The sequence below is a fragment of the Sorex fumeus genome, unplaced genomic scaffold (genome assembly GCF_029834395.1).
Source record: "Sorex fumeus unplaced genomic scaffold, SorFum_2.1 ptg000105l, whole genome shotgun sequence".
Lineage (NCBI taxonomy): Eukaryota > Metazoa > Chordata > Mammalia > Eulipotyphla > Soricidae > Sorex > Sorex fumeus.
The window spans coordinates 1,046,512-1,070,812 of record NW_026606162.1 but is presented as its reverse complement, the minus strand read 5'-3'; the positions used below and the strand labels follow the sequence as shown (position 1 = coordinate 1,070,812).

Below are 24,301 nucleotides of genomic sequence, written 5' to 3'. Positions count from 1 at the left end.
GTAAGAAGAGAGCTTCCAACAGCTCCTCTACCATTGACCATGTCTTCTTTGTCCAAAACCAAGGATTGACCCTATTTTAATCTTTAGCTGGGTGTGTTGTCATGAAGTAGTTTGAATTTCTCAGGGTGTAAGAAACATTTTGAATTGTAGAGGCATCCATTAGAAATAATATTTGCTGCAGAGCAAGGACTTCTGCAGACATCATCACTCCTAGGGTTTTATTTCTTCTTTGGGGTTGATGGGGAGACATGCCCAGTGGTGCCCAGCGCTTACTCCTGACGCTGTGTTCAGGGATCACTCCTGGTGTGTTCCAGGGTCTGTGTAAGGTTCCAGGAATGAAACACAAGTGGGCTGCATGCAAGGCAAGTGCCCCACTTGCTGTTCTATTTGGCCCCTATTCCTAGAGTTTTCAACTTGGAAAAATTTGTCAGCATATTTTTTCTTTGCTCTACATTTATTTTCTCTCCCCGCCCCCCCCCGGTTCCCCTTCACTTTGTCATCTAGAGACTTGGGTGTTTCTCAAAGGGAGAATTCTTGGGGCTGGGGCAATACCACAGCGGGTAGGGTGTTTGCCTTGCACGCGGCTGACACGGGTTAAATTCCCAGCATTCCATATGTTCCCCCCGAACACCAGCAGGGGTAATTCCTAAGCGCATGAGCCACGAGTAACCCCTGTGCATCGCCAGGTGTGACCCAAAAAGAAAAAAAAAGAATGCTTTATGGATTCTAAGCGTGATTATAAATAATCACAGAAAATAATGTTTTTTCACCTTCAAATTTCATGCCAATGGCTGGAGCGATAGCACAGCGGGTAGCGCGTTCGCCTTATAAGCGGCCAACATGGCCGACCCGAGTTCGATTCCTCCGCCCCTCTTGGAGAGCCCGGCAAGCTACCGAGAGTATCTCGCCTGCACGGCAGAGCCTGGCAAGCTCCCCGTGATGTATTTGATGTGCCAGACACAGTAACAACAAAGTCTCCAATGGAGACGTTACTGGGCCCGCTCGAGCAAATCGATGATCAACGGGAGGGCCTTTACCTTTACCTTTACCTTTTCATGCCAATAAATTAAATATAAATTTTAATGCTACATACTGATTATGCATATAATTTTAATTCTTTTTTAGAATTCTCAGCCATAATCCCCTAACAGCTATTGAAGATTCCTATCTTTTTAAATTGCCAGCATTAAAATATCTGTAAGTATTGTAATAAGTTTGTAGCTTATATGGTTTCTGCTATGATTTGCTGTCTTTATTTTTCTCCACTTCTGTCAAAGATAAAGTGTTTTGCATTGAATTTAAAAGTTATAATTTTAATTTTAACACTGGATTATTGAAATGACAGTTATTCTCAAAGGAAAAGATTAAGAAAGAATGACATGGGCAACAGCCAACAGAGGAAAAGAGCTATGTTGAGTACATATAGATAAGAAACATACAGATACGTGTAGAAGTATTATTTATTCAGAAAGTAACAAGTAATAATGGACACATTATTGAAAAAAGAAAGTAAAGAAAAGAGGACCAGATAGGTGAGTGGTTGGAGCCCATGCACTGCTTGCTTGGAGGCCTGGATTCGACCTCTGGCCCCTTATGTGTTCCCCAGATCTCTACTCAGAGTAACCCACAAGTACAGTGGCCAACATATCCCCCATGTACTATCAGATGTGGCCAAAATCCAAGGCCACCCGCAGCTCACATGAAAAAGAATCATTGAAAGGAGTAGATACAATTTAGAATGAGAAGTCGGACAAGAAAGGAAGGAAGAAAGGAAGGAAGGAAGGAAGCAGGGAGGGAGGGAGGGAGGGAGGGAAGGAAGGAAGGAAGGAAGGAAGGAAGGAAGGAAGGAAGGAAGAAGGGAATCAGGGAAGAAGAGAAGGAAGGAGGGAAGGAAGGGGAGAGAGAGGGAGAAAAGGAAGGAAGGAGGGAGGGAGGGAGGAAAGAAGGAAGGAAGGAAGGAAGGAAGGAAGGAAGGAAGGAAATTTTTTTATTCTCCAAAGTGTCATTAATTTGATGATAGAAAAGTCGTTTATCAGCAAGAGCTCTCTGGAATTATAGTCTACAGCAAACAGTTGACCTGGATTTACAGCAAAGCCAGAATCAAAGTTATCACTTCATTTATCTCATCTATTTAACTCTAGAGCTTCTGTATTTGGATTCACATCATGCTTGTGCTTTCTCCCTCAGAGACATGGGAGCAACACAAGTGACACTTGCAGCAGTTCAAAACATCCTCATGATGAATCTTAAGCTAGAAAAACTGTAAGTTGATTTTCTGACATTTAATTCACTTAATTTTTTTAAGGCTTGTTTATTTCTTTCTCTCTCTCTCTCTCAGTCTCTCTCTCTCCCTCTTTTTGTAGGGGTACTGGTATTTATTCAGCCATTGATTAAGCTAATTGAATTTGGCATGAACTCCACATTACTTTATTTTCAGAATGGTAATTTTATTTATTTATTTTTTAAAATCATTGAATCCGTGAGATACAGTTACAAAGCTTCCCTGTTTGAGTTTCAGTCATACAATGATAGGACACCCAACCCTCCACCAGTGCACATCTTCCACCACCAATGTCCCCAGTATACCCGCCCCCATCCCACCCCTCCCCCTGCCTCTATGGCAGACAATTTCCCTCATACTCTCGTTTGTATTGCTTGTTATGAATAGTACAATGCCGTTCGGCCACAAAAGTGGCTGTGTGTTCCTGGAATTCTAAAGTTTTAGATAATTAGGATGGGGAGAAGGCAGAGAGCTGCTCAGTTCAGAAATTCTTTTGTGTATCTCTGGATCATGACCATTAAGGAGCTTAAGAAGCAGCCAGAGGCAGTTTGTGGGCATGACCTCCAGGGTCCCACCTGCCCCCTAAAAATCCCAGGGGCCACCAACATCCAGAACCCAATGAGAAGTGCAGGTATGCAGTTTCAGTGACAGCAAACTCCAGGCCTCCAGGGATAGGGGATGGGCCTGTCTCTCTCATTCCCCCCCCCTACTCCTGTGGGACCCAGCCCGGCAGTCGACCTCCACAACCCAACCACCACCATGCTCCTGGCCACTCCCCTCTCACTCGGGCTGAGTCTCACGCATGAGTGAAGTCCCAAGGAACCCAGGTAATGTGGAACTTTGTGAGCTTGGATTCTGGGCTCAACAGGACCCGGAAGCAGAGATCCTCTGCCTGTTTCCCCCAGTCTTCAGTGACACAGGGGTCACTCCCAGAAGCCACCTCCTGCCAGCGCTAGATAATCTCGTCATCAGCCAGCATCCAGATCACAGGGCTACTTCTCCCAGAAGGGAACATAACATGAGGACCCCATAGCCGTGCCACCAGACTTGGTGCCAGGCTGATGGTAGAGACCTAATCAAACCCAAAGAAGAAGGCACAAATTTTCCTGAATATGTTATCAGGGTGGAAGGGATGCCTATCTGCACTAGCAACGGGAGTCATTGCTTAAAAACACACACGCAATACTGAATGGCTGAATATCACAATTCTACTGAATCTACTGAAGCAATAAAAAACCATTGCTTAAAAAAAAAACCATTGGGGCTGGAGCAATAGCACAGCGGGTAGGGCGTTTGCCTTGCACGCAGCCAACATGGCCAACACAGGTTCGATTCCCAGCACCCCATATGGTCCCCTGAGCACCGCCAGGAGCAATTCCTGAGTGCATGAGCCAGGAGTAACCTCTGAGCATTGCCAGGTGTGACCCAAAATGCAAAAAAAAAAAACCATTGTTATTGCTCGCAGCAAATGGGTTTCTGGATACTGGAAGTGAAAGTTATGATACTCTACCATCTCTGCCTCCTATGTGAACTCCCTAAAGTTATTGAATTAGAAAACTGGATATATTGGAAACGATGTAGAGGAGAAAAAGCTAGAATCTATATTGATTCCTCTTATGGAAAAAATATTGATTGGAGTCCAGTAGGCTCAGCCTGGGCAAAAGGAACTAAAGAATGTTCTGAATTGGGGAGCAATACAAGGCTCTGAAGTGTCCCAAATTATAATTAACTCTAATATTAGCATAAGCCATAAGCCACACCCTGCCAGCGCCAGATAACCTCGTCATCAGCCACCCTCCAGAACTCCTAGCTGTTCCTCCAGAAGGAAGCATAAAATGAGGCCCCCATAACCATGCCACTGGACTCCGTGCCAGGCTGTTTTCACTTGGGGTGCCCCAAAGGACCCAGCCCCAGCAGTGACCTCCACTACCCAACTGCTGCCATGCTCAGGCCACTTTCCATATGCTCGGGCTGAGCCTCACGGATGAGTGAAGTCCTACGGAACCCAGGTAATGCAGAACTTTATGACCTTGGACTCCGGGCTTAAACGGTAGCCAGGAGCAGAGATCTTCTGCCTGCTTCCTCCAGTCTCCGGTGACCCACGGGTCACACCGATAAGCCACACCCTGCTTGTGCCAGATAATCTTCTCATCGGCCACCCTCCAGAAGGGAGCATAAAATGAGGACCCCATAACCATGACACCAGACTCTGCACCAGGCTTTTTTCACGCAGGATGCCCCAGAGGGGGACGAGTGGGAGCCCTCCCCGCCCCAAGGGACCCAGCCCCAGCAACTGACCTCCACAACCCAACTGCAGCCACGCTCCAGGCCACTCCCTACTTGCTTGGGCCGAGCCTCACATGAGTGAACATATTCCTGGACCACACGGCTGCGACATATCACAAGACACTTCCTACCCATTCTCCATAATTGGCACACCAGATTTGATGGGGTTCAGACAGAAAGCAACAACTTACCTATCTAGATAGATAGATAGATAGATAGATAGATAGATAGATAAGATAGATACCTCTTGGAGAGCACAGCAAGCTACCAAGAGTCCACCTGTACATCAGAGCCTGGCAAGCAAGCCATGACATATTCGATATGCCAAAAGTGTAGCAATAAAGGATCTCATTCCCCTGACCCAGAAAGAGCCTCCAATATGTTGGGAAAGATGAGTAAGGAGAGGCTGCTAAAATCTCAGGGCTGGGACGAATGGAGACGTTACTGGTGCCCACTTGAGTAAATCGATGAACAAGGGGATGACAGTGATACAGTGAATATTGGCATAATGGGGTGCGGAGGTAGCTTTCCGCCTCCTACACCCTTCCTTCCTGGGCATAAGAAACAAAATCATCTATGGAAAATAGGGAATTCCTTTGGATACATGACAGCCCGGACAGTTTTATCCAACATAACAATGTTGGAACAAAACGTACTTTACATTTTGATAGAAATCTTACCCGCTATATACAGGCTTGTGTCCCACTGCCATATGTCATGCTGAAAGGGGGAATTAGCTGGGATAAAGTAGCAGAGGTAATATCATGCAGTGACTGCTCTATGTTCACTTGTATTCTTAACTCTGTGAGTCTCACAGCAGAAGAAAGCATCTATCTTCTTAGAGCTTGCATGGGGGTATAGATGCCTGTGTGGCTTAACCGCTTGTGGGAAGACAGTCCAGCTACCAACATTCTTCACCGGCTGGTCACTCACCTGGCACCACACACAAAGAGGTTTGTAGGCCTCGTAATTGCTGTTATCATGGGACTCGTTGCCATCACTGCTACAGCATCAACGGCTTGTATTGCATTGAGGCAAGGATCTCAGACTGCTGAGTTCGTTAAGAAACGGCACGAGGGGCCTGGAGCGATAGCACAGCAGGTAGGGCATTTGCCTTGCATGTGGCTGACCCTGGTTTGATTCCCAGCATCCCATATATTCCCCTGGGCACTGCCAGGAGTAATTTCTGAGTGCAGAGCCAGGAGTAACCCCTGTGCATCTCCAGGTGTGACCCGAAAAGCAAAAAGAAGAATAAAGAAAGAAAGAAAGAAAGAAAGAAAGAAAGAAAGAAAGAAAGAAAGGGCATCAGGACTTTCAGAGACTGTGGACAACCCAGTGACAAGTTGATGCAGGATTACAAGAGGAATCGTCCGATGTTACACGAACTGTTACCCTACTCGGTGACCAGCTACCGAGTTTAAGAAGACAACGCACTCTAAAATGTGATTGGAATACTGCATTTGTATAACTCCTGTACCTTATTATGAGTCTAAATCTCCATGGGAAAAGGTTAAAAAGCATTTGTTAAACCATAAAAAATATGACCGACAAAATCATAGAGTTGCAAACTAACATTCACTCTGTATTTCAGGCCCACTTGCAAGTCTGGGGACCTGATACCATTGGGGGTGGATTGTTGGATGGGATCACTCAACTAAATCCTAAGAAGTATATTCTAGCCCTTGTGATGGGTTTATTAGTATGTTTGTACTTATTGTTCTGTTGTTTCTTTTTTACATAGCCTGCCAAAAATTCAGAAAACAAAACAGAATAGCCCAACAACAACACGCTGTACATGTCGTCATGAAGGCTAAGCTGGCTGCAAAACAAAAAGGGGGAGATGTTGGAGCCCGACCAGAGTCATGAGGAAGTTCCTACAGACACTGCCTTGCTTTCAGTGTCATGCTGGAAGCAGCTTGGAACTCTGATTGAACTGGGCAGGTGTCAGCGTGTCATGATGCAGCTCCTTCTTGACACTGATTGATTATGCTATGCTTTGTTTAGGCAAAGTTAGAGGGGACATCCTGTCTAGACGGAAATGTAGATGATTGAAATATGGGGATGGGAGGTTAATCATCGACAGAGCAAGATCAATAGCCTTTTGTCCACATGGATTTGGTGATGCATCCCCTAGTGTACTGTATTACAATAAAAGAAGGTTGCTGGGTTTGATTAATGCCATTTGTCTGAGAGAACTCTTGGCCCTCCACGCTACCTCATTCCATGAATGTTGCTTATCTCTGCGCCCCCGACTGATCACTCCATAGAGAAATAACACCCAGGTTGTAACTGATGTTTTTTTATTGTTATCTGGGAGCTGGAGAGATAGGATAGTGAGTTAGGTATTTGATTTGCATGTGGCTAACCCACATTCAGCCTCTCGCACTGCCTATGGTTTCCCGAGCCTGCTAGGAATGATCCCTGAGCCAAGAGCCCAGAGCAACCCCTGAGCACCACCAGATATGACCAAAAAACAAAACTCAGTTTTCTGAGGGCTGGAGCAATAGTACACGCTTTGCATGCATCACCTCCCAGTTGGGTTCCCACCACCTCAGAGTTTGAGCAACACCTCATCCATGTTTCTCAGGAACTTTTTCAATAGCTGCTCAGTGGCCTTGACTGCCTCTTCTACCTATTTAAAGTAACCTCTTGACTCTGCACTTAATTCTCTGTGTTTCCATTCATAGGATCTTACCTAACCATCTAACCTGCTGCCTCTGCCAATTTAAAAATAATATTGACGTTGTCTACAAGACAGTCAAACTACGTTGTGACAGTGAATGTCTTACCAGTAGTACACCCTGCGGTGAGTTGGATTGCCTGCTGATAGGTTTTTAATTTATGTTTCATTTTTATTTTAATCACTGATGGTACATTTGAAGCTGATTATGGAGTGCATTATTTTTATTCGGAGTTCAACTCCCTATATTTCCATGAGCTATTTCCCTTGGCAAAAGTCAGAATCTCAGCCACATCATTACCTTCGCAGTATATGAATGACCTGAAGGTTTAAGAGGAATGGAAGAAAGGGATGGAAGTGGGAAAGGGAGCTATCATTCATGGTCACAACTGAGTGCCACACTCTGGGCAAGGTGTTGGTCCTCCAGATGAGAACTCAGCCACACAATGCAGTTTGCAAACAGATTTTATACACAAGAAATATCAGTTGCCCTTTTCTTTATAGGACTGGTGTAGCTACCTTATTGCATGTGTTTTTATAATTTTATAGGCAAGTACAAGTCATACTATCTTATGCACGTTTTGCTTAGAGCCTGAGAAATTCTGGTCTTCTAAGCATAGGCTGCCACTCAGTCCTTCTAATGATGGATTCTTAGAGCATCCCCACCTCCAAACCTACTTTGAATTTTAACCCTTCAAATCCACAAAGCACTCAGGTGCCCTTATATATTTCCACATAGTAAGTTTACTTGATAACTTCCGCAGTGTCCTTTTAGGGGCCCAGGAAAATAGATCAATAGGTTGCAACACATGCTTTTCATGTGGGAGGTGTGGGTTCAATCCCCCATAAAATAATTTTCGAAGAACTGCTGGGAGTATCCCTTGGGCACTGCTGTATGGCGAATGCACGAGCACATGCGCACACACAACGCACACACACACAACACACACACACATACCACCAAAAAAAGTGTTTTCATGCCGGGATATTATGAATCTGCTTCGCTATCAGCAATTGGGCATATCACATCACTTTGCTTCTTACACAAAGATAATGTTACTTTTAAAATCAATTTTTAACAATTCTATTACTCTCTTCTCAGAGATGGGCATAACAACATTTACGACTCACCTTTCATAAGATGAACATCAAACCTGGGGATTTGTTGGGGGGGCGGGGAAAGAGTCAGATTAGAGGGGATGTATGAACTGTGGTGTCTCGGCACTTCGGCGGTGGTCCAGGTAAAGTTCACTTTGTACATGGAAACCAATAGCATTCGTATTTTGTAATCATGTTACTTCAACTTTAATAATGTTACTTAAAAAGTAATAATAATAATAATAATAATAATAATAATAATGTTATTTAAAGAATACCTGATCACTGATCACTGTCCTGCAGCTGTTCATCAATTTGCTCGAGCGGGCCCAGTAACATTGTGAAACTTGTTACTGTGTTTGGCATATCGAATATGTCACGGGTAGCTTGCCAGGCTTTGCTGTGTGGGCGAAATACTCTTGGTAGCTTGCCTGGCTCTCCGAGAGGGGCGGAGGAATCCAACTCAGGTCGGCCATGTTGGCTGCGTGCAAGGCAAACGCCCTACCTGCTGTGCTATCGCTCCAGCCCCAAAGAATAACTAAACCAAATAATCTAAATTCAGAATAAAAATACTAATAACATTTTTAAGTGAATAATAGAAAAACAAAAAGTGTTAAATATGCCTAATGCCTAGATCTTGTGTTCCCAGTCTGGGACTCCCTGCAAGTCCATGCTTCTTCCTCACATCCCTTAACTCCCCCTCTAAATTTCACCACCACCAAAAGAACTTTTAATTCTCAGTAAAGTTTGGTTGGAAAGATAGTCTAGCAATTGGGCACTTGCCTTGCATATGGCAGACCTGGGTTGGATCCCTAGCATCTCAGATGATCCCAAATTACTACCAGGAGTGATCCCTGAGCACAGAGACCGGAGTAACCCCTGAGCATTGCTGGGTTTGACCCCACCGCCCCCCACACCAAAAGAAACCCAAGTGCACAATTTTACACTTGACCTTCAAGAAGTCAGAAACTTTGTATGGTTCCCTAGGTAGAGCTGGAAGTATTAGGAAGTAAGTGAAGGCAAATACACATCTAATAAGAGTTGTTTTCCCCAATTTTGGGATCTCCAATGTTATTTCAGGGGCCAGAGAGATAGGACAGCGGGTAGGGAGATAGTATAGTGGGTAGGGGACTTGCCTTGCACACAAATGACCTGAATTCCATTGCCGACATACTATACAGTTTCCCAAGCACCAACAGGAGTGATTTTTGTGAGCAGTGAACCAGGAGTAACCCCTGAGCATCACCAAGTGTTGCCCCCACACAAAACAAAACAAAGATTTTCTCAACATTGCACATTGACATATACTCTGGCTAATCCATTAACCTATACTTAGACATCTGTCCAGATTCAACAATATGAAACTGAGGGCTAATAAATAAAAGTATTAGTTGGTAAAAGTATTAGTTGGCACGCATGAAGGTACCGGGCAGAGGAACAAAGGCATGCGGGTCCCGGGGCTGAGATCTCCAAGTCTGCTCGGATAGGGGCTGAGCATCCTCCACCCATATCCTCCATATTCCAGTAGGCAGGGGTCACACCCACCAACTGGCCCCCTGGCGCCGTGTAATCTCATCAGCGACCAAGACCCAGAGACTATAAAACCCAGATCCCGGAAGAGAACAGCGCAGAGTCTCCTGCCCCCGCGCCTGGCTGTCCTCGCCAGGGCCCCTGGAGGGGAGTGGGTTGAGTTTCCCTCCCCGTCCCGACCAGGGCTCTGGCAGCCAAAGACCTCCAGAACCAGCCACCACCATGCTGAGACCGCTCTCCGCATGCATGAAGGTACCAGCAGAGGAACAAAGGCATACGGGTCCCGGGGCTGAGATCTCCAAGCCTGCTCGATCGGGGCTGAGCATCCTCCACCCAGATCCTCCATATTCCAGTAGGCAGGGGTCACACCCACCAACTGGCCCCCTGGCGCCGTGTAATCCCATCAGCAGCCAAGACCCAGAGATTATAAAACCTAGATCCCAGAAGTGCGCAGCCACATACACCTTATTATCTCATTCTAACTTTGGACAAAATGGTAGGCTACCAGATGTAACCTGCCCACAGGGCAGAGTCTGGCAAACTCCCCGTGGTGTACCTAATATGCCCAATACCAGTAACAATGATGGGGCTCATTCTCCTAACCCTGAAAGAGCCTTTAATATGGCACTTTAAAAAAATCTCAGGGCTAGGATGAAGGAGACGTTACTGGGGCCTGCTCGAGGCAATCGATGAACAACAGGATGGTTGTGATCGTGATTAGTTGGTAGGTGGAGAATGGATGCATTCAGAAGAGGATCTGATTTCTGGAGGAATTTCTTCGTTGTCTGTGACAGTAACCTATGACAGTAACAAGATTAGCACACCAAAGAGTTAAAGAGAAACAGCACCTTCCAACCCCCAACTACTGTTTCTAGCTCCCCTAGTCCCAGCCGAACCAGCGGTCAGCCTGGTCCTGTAGGTGTGGCCTCTGAGCCAGGGAGCCTGGCCTTTGAGCTAGGGGGCGTGGATAGGGGGCATGGCCTACTCTGAGGGCAGCAGTTATTTTCCCCTTTCCTAGCAATTTGGACTCATATCTTGACCTCCGTCACGTAACTCGGGGGAGAATGTCTCGGCAATCTCAAATACATCAGGCCAATAATCCACTAGCTCATCCCAGTTGCACCACAATACCCGTAGACGTGTACAAGTCCAATGTAAAGGACTACATCCCCCGAAGCTCCACCAGAGGCCACAGAGGAGAACATGAGAGGAAGCCACAACTCCTGAAGGGGAAAAAGGCGACCACTAGACCGAGCTCACCCAGAATCCCCAAATTAACCAAGAGGGAAAACTCATAGTGAACTGTGGTTCCCACCTTCATACTACCACCACAACATGAAGAAACAGCACAGATCCCCACCACGCCATGAGGGGAAGATGAAGAAAAAGGTCCAGAGGCCCCCAACAGGGGCTACTCACAAATACAGTCTCTCCAATAAGGAATTCAGAATCAAAATGTTGAAGATGTTCAATGAACTCAAAGAAACAGTGGAACAGACATCCAGGAAATTAAAAGAGGACTTGAATGAAACAGTGGAACAGGCAGCCAACAAAATACCGGAAGAAATGAGAGCAGAAATAGAAAAGCTGCAAACAAATGTCATGAATAAAGGATTTGATAGATGAAATAAAAAACTCAGTGAGTGCCCTCACCAGTAGAATGGCTACAGCTGAGGACAGAATCAGTAAGCTTGAAGATGAGCACCAGAAAGTTTACAGACAACAACAAACCATGGGAAAAGACCTCACAATAGCCCCGGGGTGAATCAGAGTCCTAGGGGATGAATCCAAGAGGAGCAAGTAAGAATCATCAGAGTACCAGAAGGACAGGGAGGCAACCCCAATGAAAAAGCCACAGTTAAACATATCATTGCCGAAAAGTTCCCAGAGCTGGAGAATGCAGGCATCCGGACCCAAGGAGCCCGAAGGGTGCCAAGTAAAAGAGACCCTAATAAAAAGACTCCAAGACACATCAGAGTCAGAATGATGGATGATATGGATAAAGACACGATCCTGCAAGCAGCAAGGCTGAAGAAGGAAGTCACATACAAAGGAGCACCCCGTACATTTACAGCAGACCTATCAGAGGAAACCCTCCAACCCCAAAGGCAATGGGGGGATATAGTGAAAAAACTCAATGAAATGAACGCCTCACCAAGAGTACTCTATCCAGCTAAACTCTCATTCAAACTCGGAAGGAACCATACACTATTTCATGGATAAACAACAGCTCAGGAACTTCATAGACAAAGCCAAACTTGAAAGAACCACTAAGAGGGCTTCTATAAGACAAGAAAACACCCTACAAGCACAACAAGTCCCTACAGAAAGATGGCACAAAACTCTCTAACAATAATCTCTCTCAACATCAATGGTCTAAATGCACCAATCAAGAGACACAGTGGCAGAATGAATTCGGAAACTGAACCCAACATTCTGCTGCCTACAAGAAACTAATCTGAATGGTCAGAGCAAACACAGACTCAAAGTTAAAGGATGGAAAGCAATCCTGCAAGCAGACACCTCCCTCAAAAAATCTGGGGTAGCCACACTAATATACGACAACATAAATTTCAGGTTGAAAAAGACTAGAAGGAACAGCAAAGGTCATTTTCTGTTTATCAAGGGATATGTGTAACAGGAAGAAATCACACTCTTAAATTCATACACACTTAATGAGGGACCAGCTAAATAGTTAAAACAACTGCTAACAGATTTCAAGGAGGACATTGCTAGCAACACAATAGTAGTCAGAGAATTCAACATCGCCTTATCATCTCTGGATAGGTCAACAAGAACAAAACTCAGCATGCTAGACATTGACTTTGAAGGAAGAAATAGTAGAGAGAGGGCTAATAGACCTATACAGGGCTTTACACCCCAAAAAGAAAGAATACACATTCTTTTCCAGTGCACACGGAACACTGTCCAAAAATAGAAAGGCCACATGTAAGGTCACAAAACCGACCTCAATAGAATCCGGAAGATAGAAATAGTATCAACAATCTTTTCAGACCACGATGTGCTGAAGATAGGAGCGAAGCATACACAGACACGGAGAGACAAATCAAACACCTGGAAATTAAACAACTCAAAGTTGAACAACGAGTGGATCTGGAAGGAAGTCAAGGACGAAATAAAAAAATACTTGGAAACAAATGTGAATGAAGACACAAGCTATCGGAACCTATGGAATGCAGCTAAAGCTGTGTTAAGAGGAAAATTTGTAGCTTTGCAAGCATTCCTAAGGAAGGAAGAAATGGCCTCTTAGATAACCTGACCTCACAGCTCAAGATCTTAGAAAATAACCAAGAAAAGGAACTCGAGCCCCGCTGAAGGAAAGAAATAATAAAACTTAGAGCAGAAATCAGACATGGAAACCCAAAAAACAATCCGAAAGGTCAGTGAAATCAAGAGCTGGTTCTTTGAGAAAATAAACAAGATCGATAAGCCACTAACAAGACTCACAATGAAAGAGAGAGAGAGAGCCCTAATAAACCAAATCAGAAATGAAAAAGGGGACATCGCAACAGAAACCAATGCAATTCAAAAGATCATCAGAGACTGCTTTGAGAGTCTGTATGCCATGAAACAAGATAACCTAGAGAAATGGATACGTTCCTGGATTCCTATAATCTCCCAAGACTGAACCAAGAAGACTTGGAATGCCTGAATAGACTCATTCATATCAAGGAAATGAAACCGAAATCAAAAGTCTTCCCAAAAACAAAAGCGCAGGCCCAGATGGATTCACTAGCGAATTCTTCCCAACATTTAAAGAAGACCTTTTGCCAGTTCTCCTCAAGCTTTTCCATGAAATTGAAAAAAACAGGAACTCTCACAAACAGCTTCTATGAGGCACTTATCTTCCCAATACCAAAAGCAAACAAGGACACCACTAACAAAGAAAATTCCAGGCTAATATCTCTGATGAACATGGTTGTGAAAATCCTCAACAAAATATTAACAAATAGAATCCAACAACTCATCAAAAAGATCATACACCACGACCAAGTGGCATTCATCTAGGGGATGCAAGGATGGTTTACCATTTGGAAGTCAGTCAACATAATCCATCATATCAACAAAAGTAAAGATAAAAACCATATGATCATATCAATAGAAACATCAATATTTCACCAGGAATACCACTCCTGGGAATATATCCCGGAGAGGCAAAAAATTACAGTCCAAATGACATCTGCACTTCTATGTTCATTGCTGCACTGTTCACAGTAGCCAAGCACTGTAGCACTGTAACGCTGTCCTCCCATTGTTCATCAGTTTGCTCGAGCAGGCCCAGTAACGTCTCAATTTGTAAGACTTGTTGTTACTGTGTTTGGCATATGAATACGTCACAGGTAGCTTGCCAGGCTTTGCTGTGCAGCCGAGACACTCTCAGTAGCTTGCCAGGCTCTCCAAGAGGGGCAGAGGAATTGAACCCAGGTCAGCCTGGTGGGCCGCATGTAAGGCAAACACCCTACCCACTATGCTATTGCTCCAGCCCACAGTAGCCAAAATCTAGAAAAAACCTGAGTGCCCGAGAACAGATGACTGGTTAAAGAAACTTTGGTACATCTACACAATGGAGTACTATGCAGTTGTTAGAAAAGATGAAGTGATGAAATTTACATATAAGTGGTACTACATCGAAAATATCATGCTAAGTTAAATCAGTCAGAAAGAGGGACATAGAAAGATTGCATTCGTCTGTGAAATATAAAGTAACAAAATGGGAGACCGTCACCCAAGAATAGTTGAGATAAGTACCAGGAGGTTTGCTCCATGGCTTGGAGGCCAGCCACATATGCTAGGGGAAAAGGCAGCCCAGATAGAGAAGGGAGCAGCAAGTCAAGAGTGTTGGGAGGATCCTCCCAGGATGGGAGATGCATGCTGAAAGTAGACTATAGACCGAACATGATTGCCACTCAGTTCCTCTTTTGCAAACCACAGCACCCCAAAAGAGAGAGAGAGAACCAAACGGAATGCCCTGCCACAGAGGCGGGGTGGGATGGGAGGAGGGGAGGGGGGTTGGGAGGTATACTGGGATCATTGGTGGTGGAGAATGGGCACTGGTTGAGGGATGGGTACCCAATCATTGTATAACTGAAACCCAAGCACAAAAATTTGTAAATCTAAAACGGTACCTCATGGTGTTTGACTAATAAAAATTAAAAAAAAGAAAAATCATAGTTGATCTGTAAAGAGTCTAACTGAGCAGCAAATATTTGTCCTGAAGACTGGGTACTTGGTCCTTGGAGATCAGTGGAATAATCTTATGATTATTGTTTGTGTGTTTGCTTGTTTGGCAGCATCCTCAGAAGTGCTCAAAGTTTACTCCTAACTTTGTGTTCTGGGGTCAGAACTGGTAAGGCTTGAGGGAGCGTATGGGGTGCTGGGGATAAGACCCAGGTTGGCTGCCTACAAGACGAGGCCTTTATCTGCTCTACTGTCACTCTGCCCCCCAGTTGAATAATCCTAAATACATGTACTGAACTCCATGCCCTATTTATTCTGAATAAATAGCGATGATCACTTTGTTTCTCCTTTTGTTTTTGCCAATCACAGGTGTAAATTTAGGGTTTCCTGTGCCCCCCCCACCCCCCCCACACACCATACGGCACTTGTTCACTGATTACTAGTTTACTTACCTGGAACTTATGTCTGTAGATGCTCCCAAAATTATCCCCAGTTATCTTTCATGATCAAAAGCAAGCTCTTCCTTTTTGACAGGTGAAGAACAATACATCAGTAATATGGACGGGGAATTCATGAAGGCTTTACAGGCCCGAAAGAAGAGTACCAGCACCGAGCTGACGATTGAACCAGAGAAGGCCTCATCCGAGAGAAACAGCCTGTCCTTTTTCCATCATGAACAGCTAGACAATAGTCATCAGCGTGATATGCTTACTAGACTAGATTCCATAATGTCTTTGTTACAGGTTGGGGACATAGATGCAGAACCAACATTGTTATCCTTCATTAAGTTTCTTTTTAAAGATGTGCAAGATGGAGGAAATCCTCTGGCTCCTTCGAAAACCAGCACGGCTTGGATTTCTATACAGCCCGAATCCAACAGTGAAATCTACAATAAGGTGAAAAAAATCCATTTTCTGCAAAGTCTAGTAAGCAGAGAAATTCAAGAAAAAGTCCACAAAGTTAGAAAGAAGGAGAAAACTGCCACGCAGGTCCATTCCAGTCTTTTCGGGCCCAAATTTAAACGCCATTTTTTTCCAAAGAAATTGGAAACTGTCGGGCCACCAAAGAAAAAACACTTAGGAAATGTTCAGGAGTGGGAGACGCAACCACTGCAAGGGAGCAGCGTGCTCAAGGATCCCGGGGGCCTGCAGAAGAGTTACTTCAAAGAAGAGGGCACTCCCCTCAGCCAGAGGCGAGGGAAGGCTTGGTCCATGGCGGGGAACATTGCCCAAGAAAGACGGCACAGGCAGCTGGCCCCGGAAAGACCGAAAGACTTTATCTTGGCAGGGAGGCCCAGGAAATTGGTGGAAAGCTCCTTCAACGAGGAGTCATCCTTCATCCAGGAGCACAGGGCGCCGGCCTCCGTGCCCCTGGAACAGCACTCCATGGGCAGCCCGTCTGCCGCCGCTGCTTTCCAAGTGCCACCGGAGGACGAAATCCCATCCAAAGACCTGAAAAGAACTCTACGCGTCTTAGAGGATGCGGGCGCTCGAGTTCGGAACATGAAGGTTCCCAGCCCCGTGTCACACACCGGGAAGAACTACCAGTTTCGTAAACTTGACTCTCAGCTGGGCCGCAGAATACCCCAGGCCAGAGTGAACACAGCGACAAAAGAAGCAGCACCGCAGAGGCCGGTGGTGGCCAGGAGGCCTCCTTTCAGTGCAGTGAAGCGCCTCGTCAACTCCCCGCCGAGGGGGGAGTCTCTGTCCTGGAGGCACCAGAACAAACCTGTCATGGAGCCATTCCTTTCATTGCACTCCAGCCGGGAAAAGAAGACCGCGGAGAGCACGCGTGCTCCAAACGGGGGGGATGCCAGAAGCATCGTGCCGCCAAAGAAAACTGCCGGTATCCAAAGCACTGCCCCTGAGGAGGAAGAGGGGATGGAGGACAGCCTCATGCCGGCTGTCAGACAGCCCAACGAGATGCAGTGGGAATATCAGAAGGTGGCCACCGACATCGACTCCCCCCCACAGAAACCCGACCCCAGAGACGAACTTGAGATGCAGCTCATCCAGAAGTTGCGGCCCCTTATCCCCAACAGTAATGTGAGGAAGTTCATTGCCCAAGTAATTCGGACTCTGAAAATGGACTGCTCCGATCCCCGGGTGCAACTGGAGTGTGCCAAGGTGGTCCACAAAACCGGGCTCCTGATGAAGCTTCTTAGTGAGCGGCAGGACGTAAAGGTGTCCAGTGAAAAATGGGATACGGACCAGTGGGAGGCTGAGAACTACATCAGTGAGAATACCGAAGGCCAGGGTGATCAGAAACAGCCGGAGGCAAGTGAGGTGAGGACAGACTTTTGTTTTTTTAACGGAGTCTCATGCAGAGTGAAATAAGCCAGAAGGACAGACATAGAATGATTGCACTCATTTATGGGACGTAAAAATCACTAAAACTTACTATGAGATTAACACCCAAGGACAGTTAGAAACAATGGCCAGGATGAATGGTCCACGGTTGGAAGCCTGCCTCAAGGGCTGGCAGAGAAGGCAGCTGGGATAGAGAAGGGATCACTGTAACAATGATAGTTGGAAGGGATAGCTCTGGGTGGGAGATGTGTGCTGAAGTGGGTACAGGATCAAACATGATGACCTCAGTATCTGCACTGCAAACCATAACGCCCAAAAGGGGGGCATGGAGTGAGCGGAGAGAGTAAGAGGGGGGGGGAGGGAAGAAAGGGGGAAAGAGGGGGGGTGGGAAGAGAAAGGGAGGAAGAGAGAGAGAGAGAGAGAGAGAGAGAGAGAGAGAGAAGAAAAGTTCCTGCCATAAAGGCAGAGGTAGGCTGGGGGCGGGGAGGAGGTGGCAGGAGGAATGCGGGGATTTTGTTGGTGGGTAATGTACACTGGTGGAGGGATGGGTGTTGGAGCATTGTCTGACTGAACCTGGATCACGATCAGGAAAGCTTTGTAACTGAATCTCACGGTGACCAGGCTCAGGGGCTTCCGGGCTCTCAGGCCATGCCATGAAAGAACACAAGCAAGAAGACCAGGGTGTCTTGGCTCTCCCTCTCCTGCTGGCTCGCTCTCTTTTTTGTGGCCACACAACTTTGACTACAAGAATGATTGTCCCTGTGCTCGTTTGTAGAAAGGTAGCACTGTTCCTAGGAGAGGTAAGAAGAGGACCTAACACACCAGATAAATAAATTGTAGAAGGAAAGGCTACAGACAAGATGGCATAATAGATCTGGTGTGCTCTTTAAGAACATATTGGGGCCTAGTTCATGCCCAATTTAATCAGCTAATCAGTGACTGAATAAATAGCAGTACTCCTACATTTGAAAAAAAAGAAAAAAAGAACATATTGGGGCCAAGGAGATAGTTCAAAAAGAGTCCCCCTGAGTACTGAGCGAGAAGTAGCTCTGAGGACCCCGGATATGGGCTGAAAAACAAACCACCCCAAAATAAAACCACATACAAAATAAAAACCTATAGTCCACTCCTTTCAGAGGATGGGGTTTTAGACTAGTAGAAGGATAACCATTCTTTAGAACGGGCTTAAGAATCCTTCCCATCTTTCTGTCTAATTGTTCCTGGGTGTTGAAGCGATAGTACAGTGGGTGAAGCACTTACTTTGCATGCCACCAACCCGAATTCTATGCCCAGCGTCCCTTTTGGTCAGCCAGGAGTGATTTCCGAGTGCAGAGCCAGAGTAACCCCTCATCATCACTGAATGTGGCCCCTCCAAAAGTAATGCATGAAAATAATTTTTATTTTTCAGCTCATAAAAGTTCCAGGATATGTTGTGTACCACAATCAAAAAGCAGTCGTTGCGATAAATGTGGCTGTCGTCGTGATAATATTGGTTTTAATTTTATGTCTCATTGAGGTAAGAACAGTTCATTCAGATTTCCAGGATTTAATGTCATGATAATAGATTCAGGGGGTTCAAATGGAAAATAAAAGCCCCTTTTCCTCCTACTGATGCTTGATTTTCCTCTTCAGTCTTGAGTAATGAGGTGTGGTTGCTTCTCATATTGCAAAGATAATCCCAGGGTTTGTTGAAGGGAACTGACTCCCAAGAGGTCCCTGTGGAAATGAACCCAAATAACAAGCTTTCGAAAATTTTGAAAAGTTAAGAAGGCTAGAGATGAAACAAAAAGTAGTCTTCCTGTGCGCTGTTTGGGGACTACATCCTGTTTGTTCAGGGCCTGCCCCCAGCTCAGTGCAGAGGGGAGAGGGGGTGTCACTTCTGGTGGTGCTCAGGGGACCTTGCAGAACTAGGGATCCAGCCTGGCCCTTCTGCATGCAAAGCATGCACTCTGACCATTCAGCTCTCTCTCTGGTCACCATATAGACTTTTTTTCCCCCTTTTTAAATCAAAAGGATGTCAGTGGTTTAACTTAACACTCACTGACATTCTTCTACTGATTACTTTCCTTGTTGACTGGAAGGATCAAAAGTGTAGAATCTCCACCCTCCTAGGACCTGATCCAGTGCAGTAGCTCTCATTAGGTTTAAGCACCATCTCCCTGGATGAAGTTAAAACACTGCAGCTAAGACTTGGGAGAGAGCTCCGAGGGCTACTTTTCACGCTTTGCGTGAGGGAGACCTGGGTTCCATCCTCGGCAATGCATGCCCTCCCCGCCCCCCCAAGAGCCACCAGGAGCTACCCCTAAACAGCAAATCAAGTTGTTCCTGCCTATTACTGGGTGGCTCCCAAACCAAACACACCCGCACTGCAGCCTGAGCCCGAGCTGGGCTACTCTCAAGCCTGGCAGCGTGCGGTAGTTACTCCAGGAGCTTGCCTATATCTGTCTTCTGTTCAATGACACACCACTGACTTTTCCCAGCAGGCACATTAAAAAAGTGATTTAAGGGCCAGGGAGATAAGTCCAAAGACTCAAACTTCAATTCACTTTGCACGTGGGAACCCCAGATGCTAGCCACAGTGCTCCATGGTCCCTGAGCACCACCCCAGAAGTAGGCCCCGCAAGCACCAGCTGGCAGGAAGAGCCTCAAAAAATGAACAACAGCAACATGGGATGGAAGGGGTTCGGGATATAGGTTAGTGGTGTTGCACTTGTCTTGCATGTGTGAGGCCCTGGGTTCAATCCCTGGCAGCACCACAACCACCAACAAAGAATTAGAATAAATTAGAAGCCATGGTGCTGACTGAGGAAGACCTCTCTCAGTCTTTGGTATGTTTAAGCCGCTCCTTTGTGACGTCATCAGCAAACACAGCTCTGATTTATGCCAACCACAGTACAAGGAATTTCCTGTATGTTGTCTGGTTTAATCCTCGCAATCCTCTAAGGACGGCATTAGCATCCCTCCAATTTTGCTCTTCTTGTTGTGCTGGGTACCGACCCCATGTCTCCTGCATGCAAGGCAGGCATTCTCCCACTGAGCTACCTCCCCAGCCCTATCATCCCGCTTTCAAACATGGGGGTCACCTACAAAGTAGCCCGTGCTCCTTATTGCACTGTTCTGTTTTATCTCCTTAAGGACAAAAGCACGGAAATGCTTCAGGTATTGAAATTTCAGTCTAAGTCGCTCAAAGAGTTGACATATTGATTTAGTTATTTATTTGGGGCAACAGCCATCTGTGCTCAGGGCTTATTCCTGGCTCTGCTCTCAGGCATCACTCCAGGTGGGGCTCAGGGAACCATCTGGAGTCCTGGGATCGAATCTGCGTCAGCCACAGTCAATGCAAATGCCCCACCCACCGTATGATATCTGTAGCCTGAGGAATAACATATCTCATAGGATCTTTATTGTTTTGGGTTTTTTTGGGTAAGAATCATTGCAAATGCAACCAAGTTTTGTCTCCTGTAAGACTCGACTCTGCTTGCTGCATTGATGAGGACTCCTCACTGGGGATGCAGAGTGGTGATGGGAAAGGCATCAGACTGGTTCTTGACATTGTTTAGAAAACGTTGTGAAAAAGTATGTTTCTGTGTTTGGGTTTTGGCAGATACTTTTAATTTCCTACCTCATAGTTTTTAATTTGGATTAATGCGCTGAATTTCTCTGAAACAGTCACTAAGCTGTATTCCTAACGTGCCCCTTCAGTCATGTGCTGTAGGAGAGTCCAGGGACTATTAAACAGGAGAGAATTCCTGTTCTCAAAAAGTGATATCAGTGGGTAGATACAGCAAAATCGATGGAATTAATAAGGTTTTAGAGAGATCGGTCACCGAGATAATCATGATCATATTTTTTTTCCAAAACAGATTTATTCTTGTAGAGCAAGACAGAGTAAAGATGGAAGATCCAGGTAAATATTAGTCTGACAATCTTTCACTTGCACTGTAGTGTCCTCCCCCTGGTTCTTGGGGACCCTGGAGCCCTTCTGTGTGCTTCTTGGCCCGTGACCTGGGCCTCCTGAGTTCAGTGTTAGTGTCTTAGGGCTCTGCAAGTCCGGGCTGCTCAGTCCCTCCTGTGGGGTGGCTGTTACCTATGCCAGCCCACCTGTGCTCAGGGAGGACATACGGAGCCAGAGGCCAGAGTTGGAGCCTCATGTCCAAAAGGCCCTTTTAACTAGCTCGAGACTACTCCAGCCTCAGTGCTCAGTGTGGTGCCAGGAATTGAACCCAGGGCCTCACACATGCAAGCCAAATACTTTACCACTGAGCCACATCCCCAACCTCTGTCTCTGTCTCTTATTAAAAGGAATAGAGGGAGAATGGAAACTACCTTGCCCTTAGGAACACACTGCTGGTGATTGGGAAAGAGCATGGTCCCTGTCCCTTGGGACCTCTCCATTGACTTGGGAGCTGCGTTTCTTGCCTCCACTCAGCACCCACGGGCTCTGTACACATGATAACACTGCCCGTAAAGTGCAAGACTGCTCTCTCCTCTCTTCACTCTCAAAACTCATCTCCGTGCCTCGGTGCGGTTCCTGCCTTTGATGCTGATACCTGTGGCTTCTTTGCTCACGGGCGATTGTCTGCAGCATGAAAACTAGTGAGCTAAAGGATTTGGCTAATTGCACACAGGCATTTACTCTGGTTCAGCATCTGGGATGAAGCAGCTAGGACGATAGAATCATCCCCCCAGCCCCAACTTCCGGTAAAGGGTGCCTGAGGGACTAAATCCAGAGGCGACCAGTTGAAAAGCTTCTGGACAGACTCTAATGCTTTCGGTGTGGTGGGTAGTTTGTTCATTGCACAGGGCATTTGCTGGGGCAACGGTGGTAACCAGAAATAAATATCCTGCCTGTTTTCCAAGCCAGGTACCTATAAAGGTCTCTCAAGAGTCTACGGGGTCCCTTTGAATGGACCCGACAAATTTCTAAAAATTGCCACAGGCATGCATGGAAACTTTGTCAAGGTGTCAGGTCCTCGTGGTTTGACTCCTCATGGTTCCAGACCAAGGTAGTTTCCAAACAAGACCAGAGACCTCCATCCTAGGAAGGATGGGAAATGGGGTGGGTTATGAATCATGTGCGTCCGTGTTTTCCTCCAAGGACCTTCTTTGGATTATTGCTGCATAGAAGTTCAGTGGAACACGAGAGTCAGGTAACCACTGGGGGGAGGTGGCACTTAGGCAGGACAAGAGTGGGCCGGGGTGCAGGCTTACGCGCTCCCCTTGCCTTTTCCAGAAGGGCTTTTTCTGGCGAAGACGGCCCCTGTGGCTGAGAGACATGTATCAGCCACTCAAGGCCACACGTAAAAAAACATGGCACAGAAGCTCCATGACAAGGATTCCTCTGACGAGGATGAGATTTTCAATAAAGACGCAGGGTAAACCATGGCAACAGCTCCAATACCTTCCTGAAGTCAGGAAGTGATGAAGACGGGGCACGTCCCTTTCAAGAGCTGACTGTATTCTTCTTGTTCCAGGGAGCCCAGGGAAGTCATGAAGAGAGCAGCACGGACTCCTGAGGAGAAAGCAGCCAAGGAGACCAAGACAGCCAAGACTCCCAAGACCCAGGGAGCACAGGGGACACAGGCACCACAGCGCCCCCCACCACCAATTGTCCCCCTGGCACGACAGACCAGCGAGCCTCCACATGGCTCCCTAGAACCACAGAACGCAGAGTCACCACACTCCATCGGGTCTTCACAGCCCGTCGCAGCACGACAGTCCGTCAAGACTCTGCAGACCCCTCATGTGCAGCAGATCTTCAGATCCCAGGAGATCCTGTCATCCCCGGAGATTTCAGATCAAACGGATGAGTAACAAAAGAAGTCATCACAGGCAGCCGTGGTGTTAGAGGCCCTACAGTGAACACCTCCTGCTTCATACCACCTGGACATTTTATTGTCTGAAGAGCCTCTTGGCAGTTGCTGTAAAATTCTTCTTTTTCGTATGTTAAATACATACATGCATAAGAGCAGTGATGGGCTTTCAAATTAACACGAGAGTTCATTGATCATGTAACCAATTAAGGCTGTTGGCAGGAAATGCATGACTAGAATCCTTCCCAGAGGTGGGGATGAGGTCCGCGAGGAATGGATGGGATGGGAGGAAGGGAGGCTCCCCGTGTGGTCCCCTGCCAAGTGCCCTCACTGCCCGCAGTAGCCAAATGTAGACGCGGGCGCGTAGCCTGGCACTTTGGGCGCTCGGTGGTCAGTAGCTTGGGGGACATGGCACTTAAGGGGGGTGTCTGAACTGCGCCCCCCTGGGGGGGATTCAGTGGTGAGCTAGTGTGAGGGGCCGCCCCTGCTGCGTGGCCAGGGTTTCTCCTCACCTTCTCTTCCCCTGGATGGTCCTGGGGTTTGTGTGTCTGGCACTGGGGTTGGATTCCCTGGGCTGGCCACCTGCCTGGTAGGCATCAGCCAAGTCCCTGAAGGTGAGTGCTGGTGCCTCAGTCACTCCCTCCACTGCAGGGGCGGGAACCAGCCCTTCCTTCCTGGTGCTGGCCTGGGAAAGTGGAGAGTGCCACCTTGTGGTCGCAGAATGCTGTGTGAGTTTTCCTGGCACATGTTAAGGCCTGTCACCCTGTGCTCCCCCAGCTAGGACTGTTTGCTGCTCAGCCCCAACAACCACCCACTCGGGAGCACTTGGCGATGAGTCTTGTAGTTAGGGGAGTGGATAAGGAGTCCTGGGGAGGCTACTGCCAGGGTGGGTACAGGAGCCATCGAATTTGTTTCTTCTTTCTGCGCGTGCCCGATCACTGAATTTTGACCATTTGGGACACTCCTGGACCCAAGGAACTGTGACATCAGAGCAGCACACACACTTGTCCCATGCGTGGTAGGTGCACATTCCCTCCACATTCTCTTGACCGGACAGCAGAGAGGTGGTTATTTCACAGCTGTGGATACGGACCCAAGGAGAACC

The 24,301-nt window shown here is 46.7% G+C and overlaps 1 protein-coding gene across 1 annotated transcript in view; it reads left to right on the top strand.

Moving 5' to 3' along the window:
* The window catches only part of LOC130042592 (leucine-rich repeat-containing protein 37A3-like), a 44,004-nt gene extending 20,656 nt beyond the window's left edge, over positions 1-23,348 (top strand). The window contains exons 4-10 of the mRNA XM_056134752.1: positions 1,126-1,197; positions 2,188-2,262; positions 7,255-7,373; positions 15,609-17,359; positions 18,792-18,899; positions 21,247-21,290; positions 22,858-23,348. Of these exons, the coding sequence (XP_055990727.1) occupies positions 1,126-1,197; positions 2,188-2,262; positions 7,255-7,373; positions 15,609-17,359; positions 18,792-18,899; positions 21,247-21,290; positions 22,858-23,197 (2,509 nt within the window). The 3' untranslated portion in view covers positions 23,198-23,348. The remainder of the gene's footprint in view (positions 1-1,125; positions 1,198-2,187; positions 2,263-7,254; positions 7,374-15,608; positions 17,360-18,791; positions 18,900-21,246; positions 21,291-22,857) is intronic.
* Positions 23,349-24,301: the final 953 nt, after the last annotated feature.